Genomic DNA, 9,891 nt, shown 5'->3' with positions numbered 1-9,891 from the left:
TGTGTGCAGTTTGACTGCAGGACATCAGGTCCTCAGGACGTACCTGTGTGCAGTTTGACTGCAGGACATCAGGTCCTCAGGACGTACCTGTGTGCAGTTTGACTGCAGGACATCAGGTCCTCAGGACGTACCTGTTTGCAGTTTGACTGCAGGACATCAGGTCCTCAGGACGTACCTGTGTGCAGTTTGACGTGGCGGTCTCTGCTCCTCTTGTGTTTGAACAGGCGGCTGCAGAAGGTGCACCTGAAGGGTAGTTTGTCGCTGTGGATCTGCTCATGTCTTTTCAGGTAACTCAGGCGGCTGCAGGAGGACAGATGAACCAGATCTTTAGGGTGAAGAAGTTTGTATCATCAGAATAATAAGCTTCTAGACCAGATCAAGTTTGTCTAAACAAATGACACAATCCTGTTGTAGTTTTTGCTTCTCTATGGTTTGTTACATACTTTAACTGGACAAATACAAAAATGTCTTTAGTAAGATATGTTTGTGTGTTTTTAACAATTGGGTATAATAGCTTATGGATGCACTTTAATAGTAAGATGTCAATAAATGTGTGTCATAAATGTTTTTATGGTATTAAATTTGAAGTAAATAATGAGAAAAATAATTGAAGCTTGAGAGCAATAAAAACTCCTGCCAGAAGCACTAAGAACCAAATGTTTTTAAAGTGTTTAAATTAAGCAAAGGTTAGCTGGTTGGATGAAAATGTCCTTTTGAAGAATATGCTTGTATTAGATGCTTAATGTCTCCAACAGTCTAGTGCTAAAGATACAACACAGCACACCTGAATTTCTTCTTGTTAAAAAGAAGTCTTTCCTCTCCACTGTCCCCTCTGTGCTGCTGAGGATGGGAGACTGAGACGAAGTGAAAATTCAACTCAATCTGCTGCTTCCTTAGATAGATATCTTTTACTGATTGGCTTTTATAATGTATGTAAATGTTTTTCTACAGAGACGTGAGATTACTTGGCGCTTTAAAAATAAACTAATTGAATTGAATATTGAACAAAGCTTACAAACTATAACAAAGGCTAAAAGTGAGATGACTGTTAGTGATTGATTAAAGGAGAAACACTGGGATAATTAAACCAATCAGAAATCTGACTGAACTGCACCAAACCTTTGGCTGCACCAAGAAAGACTTTCTAAACAATTTATGAAAATAAAATAAAAATTATCATCTAAATTATTTCAAGAATAAATATTGACGCTCAAAAGCAGAAAGAGTCAATCTGATCGTCTTCCATCAGAAAGAAATAAAAGATCAGAGCATTTTATAAAACAAATCATTCCCACATTCAATGCTAACGAGGGACAGAAAGAGGTAAGAGCCAGGCAGAGGGATTAATACAGAGAATAATGATGATGACTCTGGAGTGCGAGGAAGACAGCTGTTCTTAAAATGGATCATGACTGTGTCCCCGGAGAAATTGGTGAGAAATGTATTCACCTCATTCCCTTTGTGTTCCACTTTATTCTGGTAATACACACAGTGTAGTTAATTTATGTTCACATAGATATTCATGAGTGAGATGTGAGGATAAACATCATGACGCCGGTGTTTACTGAGCGGGACGGTAAAGAACGTACCTAAAGGATTTATCACAGAACTGGCAGGGGTACGGCAGCCCAGCACCGCCTTCCTCCTCACCTCCGGTCACCATGCCTAGGTCGCAGCAGCCGTCAGGCATCTGAGAGGGTGACGCCACATCTTTACTGGAGGGTGAGGAAGGCATCCAGGACAGACCTGCAGGGTCATCATCACCATCTGATGGGACACACACAGTTGCAGGATTGAAAGAAAGAGGAAAGAGATCTTGGACAGGAGGTAAAACAGGGCCAACTGCAATGGTTCACAAGGAGTTTCATCTTTCTTAGATGGTAGCCTGTGGGAGTTCAGATGAGAAAAGAGGATATAAACAAAAAATAAACACATTTATCCTGGTCACACAGACTCACATCCATACATAAATATACATAGAAAAATGAGGATGGCAGAGATAAAAAGAGAATAAAACAGAAGAGAGAGAGGCACTCCGGCTGTGGCAACATCTAAATAGAAAGCTCCAAGAACTATGTATCCCCAGCGGAGCCCAGAAATAAGGACAGAGTGTATTTTCTCTCCCTTCATCCTCCCTCAGCAGCCATCCCTCCTTCTATCCCTCCTTCCATCCCCAAGGACCATAGATCCGCCTCATCATATTTTCATTAAGGCCCTGGCAGATTGAAACGTCAGAGAAGCGATTAGGAGATGTGCAGAACAATATTCATTCCCTTCATCTGTCATACATGGAAGATTATGCATTGCTCTTTTCCTTTTTCTTCTCTTGTGTAGTTCTGCACACAGGAAGACAAAAAGGCCACAGCTCCTTTTATAGACTCTTCAGAATAGATTTGAGATGACAAAAGAGGAGGCTGAATAATGCTTGATATTGTTCTGTTCCTCTTTGTGCGCTCCAAAACTGCACAGTGAAGCTGTTTAGCATTCAGCTAGAAAATGTAAAGAGAGCAGAGGCAGTTTTTATCTGAAAGCTACATCAACTAGACCAGAAACCAATCAAAAAGGGAAAAATAAAGACTTTAGAGTGACAGAACAGAGAAAGAGGTGAAATGTCAGGTGTGACGGTTTAGTATGTACCTTCCTTTTATTCTTAGGTATGTAGTTACTGCAACAGATGATTGGATTACATGCCTGCTATAATAAAACCAATAAAAAACCATCTGCATGGAGAAAGGATGATGTTACATCCAGACACCCCCTGCTGCCTGCACAACAGGATGCAAGGGTTTAACGTAGCTGCAAAGAGACGAGCCAGGCTGAATCAAACACAGACACATTTTCAATTTTGGTCTTTTGTGAGTTCATCAATCAGGATTCATTGTAGAGAAACACCACACAAAGAAATATCTCACTTCATAAGACCAGAACAATTATATATCTGAAAAACATGAACAGTTGTAAAGAAAGTGTGAAACACAAACAGATGCAGGAGTATGACTCAGTTAAATGTTTCTGAGGTGAGTTAAAAGACAGGGAAGGGGGAGATCTCACTACAGAGATTCAGATGGGGGTGGGGGGGGGGATTAGCGTCATTAAAGAGCCCTAATCCTCTGACTAGCGTGGCTGGCGCTAAAATGAAGGATCACACGGCTTTTTAACGCCGCCTTTGTCAGTCAGCCACAAGGGGACCTGGCAAGACAAGGCTGAACGGCAAACTGGGAGAAAGAAGAGGCCTGGGAAGGGGAGGGGGTGAGAAAAATTTAAATGAAAAGTTAAATTAGAGAAGGGTCCTCTAGAGGAAAGAGGAAGAGGAGGATGTATGGTTAACAGAGGGGAACTGGAGGTAAAAGGAAGAAGAGGATTTTTTTTAAATCAGGACAGGCAGGCAGACTCTGACACAAGTTGCTCCTCCTCTTCCTCCTTTTTCTTTTCTTCTCTGAAAAGAGCGAAGCTGACAACAGGGTCCCAACTGCTCTGCTCCTGCTTCATCTTCTCTCCCATTCATTCTTTCTGTTCTTCATCCCCCCCTCTGTCCCCAGCAGCCCCACTCCTCTTCTGTCTTCATCTCCCTCCCTCCGTCACCTTTCAAGTTGTAACTCATTATAGCTTCGACATCTCTCCCTCCTTGTCTCCAACAGTTTCTCCCCAACTGGTGTTTGGCCTTCACCCCTGTGTCTCAGCCTGGACGGGACCGAGGGAGACGAAGGAGGGGAGAGATGTTCCAGATGGACGGACTCTGAACTCCAGAAGACACAAATGTGTGTGTGTGTGTGGGGGGGGGATCTAAAATAAAACACTGAAAAGACCATAAAATAACTAAATGGACCGCCTGAGTCTACCTTAACTCACCCACACCAAGTCCCTGCATGTCTTTTAATAGGCCCAACAGCGAGACAACATGTGGAGGACCCAAACTTGGTAAAAGCAAGCTGATCTTTTTTTCTTTTATTCCTGCCGCACTGTAAATGTGGAATAAATGTTGGATAAAGACAAATACAAATTGTTTTAAATGTTATTTTTTTCCATTTCAAATTTAAAAATGTGTCAATTAGTTTCTCTCCATACCTCCTACACTCCCACTGCCCCCATCCCACCATCTAACTTTCTTTTCCACCTTTCTGCCTGGCCATCAGCCCAGATGCGCACCTTTCCCTGGAGGGCCCCTGCTGACCTTCTATCCCTCCATTCCACTCCAGCTTCATGCCTCCTTCCTCCACTCCCCAGACCCCCTCCGATGGCCCCAGGCTGCCCCAGGCGTGCACACATGTAGACCCAGACTCACTACAGGGGGCAGAAAAACAACCTCCACTCTTGGCTTCATTCTGCCTTCCACCGTTCCACACAGACACATGCAAACACAGTCCTCTAGAATTCATTCATTTCTCCACTTCCATTCAGCAGGTTTGTGCTGAAAATCTTCTCAGTGGGTTATAGTTATAGTTCTTTAGTAATTTTACATTATTTGAGTTTCAGAGGTTTCCTGAGAAAATAGTTTTTGTTTTCTTTTGATGAAACATAACGAAGGTTGAACCAAAGTCATGTGCTGACACTAAAAAAAATTAGCTTCCTGTTGCCTCCACTGTATTAGAATAATCTAAGACAATATTACACATAAAGAAGGGGCAGAAAAACAGAAGTAAGAACGCTACCTGGCTGGGTGATTACTACGAGTTGGCATGGCAACCAGCAAGCCATGTATAATGAGAAGCGCACAGTTGGACAGTTTCTTTTGACAAGTTATATTGTTTGGCTCAAACTACCTGTTGTGTTGTTGATCTAATGCTGCAGCAGAAGCAGAACTGGGTTCTAGTTTTAGTCTTCAGGTTATGACATCAGCCTTTCAGCAGTGTTTGGATAAAAAGAGAACTCACAGTACAGTGAAACTCAAAGGATCCACTATCTCCTGCTGCTGACTGTGAAACTCACAGGGGATGCAGTCTGTTGGGACATGAGGACAGACAGAAAGGACATTTTAGCAGGCTGTCCAAGGCTTCAGCCCATGAGGAATGCATGAATTCGGACCCTCTGTGCAGCCTGTGGAGACCCTCACCTCCTGCCCTGGGAATGGGTCCCGCTGCTTTTGGGCGCCAACTGCTCCATATGGGCAGTGTGTGTTTGTGTGTGTTTGTGAGTGTGTGCAAATGTGTTGGAGGGCAGAAGGTGAGGGGCAGGGGGCTAAGGATGGGGGTGGGTGGACAGTGGGCTGGCAGATGACAAGTTTGTCTCCAACACAAAAAAATTCAACAGCATCCAAACAACCCTAACCCTACACAAACAACGAGGACAAACTGAAACGTTTAAGAAGTCCTGGATCAGACTGGGAAGCAGGGACCAAGTTTTTCAAATACACCCAATCTTTTTATGAAAAATAAAAACTGTTCTTACATAAGCTCACAGTGCTAACCCTCTTTTAGATATATGATCCCCAAGACACCAGAGAAAAGCTCTACATGTTGAACTGAAGTCTCAGTGATGGAAGGACATAACTGTCCAGGTGAAACCCAAAAACACCCCAGCAGGATAATGCAAAGAATAGAATCAGAGGTTTACGTCCAGGTTGTTTTCTAATTATTGGAGTTACTCAACGAATCATTACAGCACTACAAGCGACATCTGATGAAGGGATATTTTTTTTTATTTAAATATAGTTTAACCACTACTCTTATGACTACTCCTGAATTAGGAGGTGAAGGGATACTCAAAGTCCAGGAGTTGAGTGAGGTGTAGGAAATGGGATTTATCCTACAACTGACCTAAAATAAACAAAAAAGACTAACCCTAATAACAGACATAAACATGCAAAATAATAATAAATCCTTTCATTCATTCAGCATATTTAACCACATAAAATACCCACTGAAATCAAGATCTCTTTTACAAGAGGTCAAAAACAAGTAACAATATAGGATACATTCGTAGGATACAATGTAGGAACATTTAAATTCTTTTCAACTTAAAGTGCAAAGGTGTGGCATAATAATGATTTTAACAGTAACTTCAAACACCGACAATGGTTCAAAACAGACAACCATTAAAAAACAGCAATGGTTAAAAAACAAGCATTGTTTAACGTCTCATTGACTCTTTCTTTCAGAATAGTTACATGAAGAGTGGGCAGCAAAGCTGAACAAAGTCTTTCTGCTGCAAACATAAACTTTTCCAAACAAGCAACTGTTTCTTCTAATCATAGTTTCTCCTTATCTCAACCTTTCTTTCCAAAATCTCTTAACAACAACTTTGTTGTGTTTCTATCTGTAAATTTACATGCAGGTAATAACACAGGTAATAAGGCAAGTAATTGGACAGATAATAAGGCAGGTAGTAAGGAGGGTAATAAGCAGGTAATAAGGTAAGCAATGGCACTAGTAATATGGCATGTAATAAGGTAAGTAATAAGACAGTTTATAAGGCAATTATTAAGACCAATAATATGGTAAGTAACAAGTCATGTGATAAGGCAGGTTAAAAGACAATTATCCCATGAGGGTTAGTGGGTTTATTTCTTGTGATACATATTATCCTCCAGTCCTATCTCCCTCCTCCTCTCCCACTCTCTGACCATCGTTTTTGTTGGCTGAAAAGTAAAAACCAGCTGTCAGGCAGGAGCTTTAAATAAACAACAACATCATGCCAATGTACACACATCCACACATACATTTTGAGAGGGACAGGTAAAAAACATAAACTCACACTGAATAGTCCCATTGCGTGTACGCCGACGGCTACATCATCTATTTATAAGACCAAGGTTTGGTGGACACGCAGACTGCTCATTAATCCCCTCACCACACACACACACGCATACAGACATAGTTTCGATAAATAAATGATATAAGCAGCTGGAGCTCACTTTTCACACAACAAACACACCATTACACACATCAACAAACAAACGCTTTCTGTAGGAAGAGGAAAATAAACAGCTTCAACCGAGAGGTGGCTGCCAGGAGATGGATGAGGGGAGAAAGAGACAAGAGGGGTAACGAGGCTGCCGAAGTTCCAGGGAAGAACAGCAGAGGGGGGTCTGAGGCCCAAGGGACACCCAAGAGCGGGTACCTCCAGCCCTCCCTTCCCTTCTGGAGGACAGGATTCCAGACAGCCCCCCTACTCAGAGCTCCTAAAGCGCTGATGAGAGGAGTACATGCACACACACATGGAACAGCAGTCCCAGGGGGCGGAGCTGAGCAGAGCAGAACACCTGGACCTGCCATTACTGACACACTCTGGGATTAGAGGCACAGACGGCAGGAGACATGGAGAGGGAGGATCCAGAAAATAATCTGCATAAACACACACAACACTCACAGGCACAAAACAACGACAACTACACCTAAATAAAGGGGCTAAATCAGAGAAATGAATTGTTTTCCTTTTCCACAACAATCCATCACTTTTTTCCATTTTAAAACTTTGTCTCAGTTCTAACTGAATCGAATCATATCTGTACATTTTATAAAAAAAAAATGTGTGCGCACACGATTTTTAGTTGTTTTTGTTGTTGCAGCACCCTGTGATGAACTGAACCTCGTCTCTCGCACTCTGAGAGCTGGAAATGGGCACCAGCTACCCACCACCCTACACAGATAAGCAGGTGGATAAATGGATGGAAGAATGGATTTGTTGTTGCAGCAAAGTAAAAGATGTCTGAAGTTTACCTCCTGTCTGAAGGTCAGTTAGAAGATCCTAAAAACAACAATCAGGATCAATGTAATGTTGGACAAACAAGAGTCTCGTCTGAATTACAGACCAGACACTGTCTGCAGGAAAAACTACTTCTGAGACACACACACACAAAGGTGTGTGTGTTGGGGGGTGTAAGTGTGTGCGTGTGCAAGTTGGTGGCATAAAACAAGATCAAAGAGGGGAAAGGTTGGTGGGACAGAGTGGGAGAAAACAGAGAGACTGAGTCTAGGGGGTCTGGTAATGACACATTACATCCGCTGAGTGTGTGTGTGTGTGTGTGTGTGTGTGTGGGTGTGCGTTTGTGTGGGTGTGTGTGACATTTAGTTCTTCAGATATTGTCAGGTGTAGGTTTTGTGACTAAACTGCTCTACATGAAACTGGACAAGAAATCCAGAGAAAAAAATCACTAAAGTCCTAAAAGTGTCAGAGTTTTCTTCCATCATCACTGAAATATTTCAGTAAGGCACACAGGGAGTGACTGGAAGTTATTTTTCTTCATAAATAAATGTTCTGTTATAATTCAAATGATTTAATTTGACTGAAGTGCAGATGTGAGCAGCTTTGTAATAATAAAAAAAAATCTTTTACTTGACCTGAGAAGATAGTCTTTACCATGTGACCAAAGGTGGCGGCATGGTGGAGCAGTGGTTAGAGCTGTCGCCTCTCAGCCAAAAGGTGACAGATTGGTCTCCCGGCCTTTCTGTGTGGAGTTTACATGTTCTCCCTATATACGCATGGGTTTTCTGTGGATACTCCAGGATTCTCTCACAGACCAAAAACTCTAAATGTGAGCAACAGAGTGAATGGTTGTTTGTCTCATTTGTCTCCAGGTGTCCCTGTGATGGACTGGACACCTGTCCAGGTGTCCCCGCCTCTCACGCAGTGACTGCTGGAGACAGACAGCTGCTTCCTGCGACCCGGAAAGGAGAAGCAGGTAAAATGAGAATGATGCATCTTTTTATAACACCATCTTTGTGATTAAAAGCTAATTTAAAGTTAACAGGCACCACATACGCTAGAGGCCAAAATAAATATTGATTTACAATAACAAAGAAAAGTCAAAACTTTTCAAGTATTTTTTTATTTATTTATTGATTAATCGCTGAGAAAAATAAAGACCTTAATGCTGCAACTAAATATCTGGAATTCTGGGGGACAATTGAAAGAATGTTGCTTATATTGACTTGTGTCAGATTCTTCTGAACTGTTCATCACAGCAGTTTTTTCTAGGGGTGATAGTGCTCCATTTAGGTTAACAGCTCTCTGTCTCAGAAGAAAAGCATCAATAAGATGATTCTGATATGATGAAGACAGCTGAGCAGTTGTTGTCTGGGTTGGAGTTTAATGGAACAGGGAAACTAAAAGGTCTCTTTGAACAAGAATCGTGTTTTATACCTTTAGGGTGAATCTAGCCTCCACCCAACACCTTTGTTAGTCCTGCTTTCTTCTCTGGTGCTCCAGGATTACAGCCTATGGTGGTCCACCCTCTTGTGTTTTCTGTCCCTTGATGTTCACTGGCTTGTGAATTCAGAAATGTGAACTTTTATGTTGATAAAACAACAGAATCAATCTTAACTCTATATTATATAAGATGGTGTTTTAAGATGTTTTTACTTTTCCTTTGTCACCAATGTGCTGCTCAGGTGTAATAAAGCTCTTCGGGGTCTGGACTGCCACCCACCACCTCTCACTGTCCGGACAGGGAAAGTCCTTCAAAGAAAGTGTGACATCATTGTGAAGCTTGGGGGTACCCACTGTGAAATATGGGACTCGAGTTTCCAATGGCATCACTCTGGAACAAAAATACCCTGTTTTCAAACTTGTTAACAAAACTTGCTTCTTCTTCTTCTGCTTCCATTTTCACTGGAAAACACGTCCTCAGTTTCCTTCAGCAGTCTGCCACAGCAACCAAGGAGGAACACCGCCCACACAATGACCACACTTCAGAATTTGGACACAAAAACTCACTGAAGTTTTATATCAGAGAAATGAGCCACTGGAATGTTTTATGGAAGTTTCTAACTAAAAGAAAAACATTTAAAACTTATTATTTTGTATTTTCTTTCATTTCCCCTTTAAAGTTAATAACAAAAAGTATAAGAATGTACTATTGGGACAACTATCGAGCCCGTACCTTTCAAGGGTACAGCTGTAGCAATAAAATCAATGACTGGTTTTAGGTACACTCCGAACCAACTTCCCCCCCCC

At 41.9% G+C, this 9,891-nt stretch overlaps 1 protein-coding gene across 3 annotated transcripts in view; it reads right to left on the bottom strand.

The window, feature by feature from the left end:
- The window catches only part of znf423 (zinc finger protein 423), a gene marked incomplete at its 3' end in the record, with an annotated part of 88,719 nt that overhangs the window by 10,975 nt on the left and 67,853 nt on the right, over positions 1-9,891 (bottom strand). For 2 of the 3 annotated variants that reach the window (XM_025002288.2, XM_025002289.2), the window contains 2 exon segments: positions 176-300; positions 1,590-1,767. In XM_025002288.2, the coding sequence (XP_024858056.1) occupies positions 176-300; positions 1,590-1,767 (303 nt within the window). 3 annotated transcript variants of the gene reach the window in all.

Source organism: Kryptolebias marmoratus, linkage group LG11, assembly GCF_001649575.2.
Source record: "Kryptolebias marmoratus isolate JLee-2015 linkage group LG11, ASM164957v2, whole genome shotgun sequence".
In the NCBI taxonomy this organism is placed as follows: domain Eukaryota; kingdom Metazoa; phylum Chordata; class Actinopteri; order Cyprinodontiformes; family Rivulidae; genus Kryptolebias; species Kryptolebias marmoratus.
Note: the sequence above shows the minus strand (reverse complement) of the source record. Positions and strands in the feature narration are given on the sequence as shown.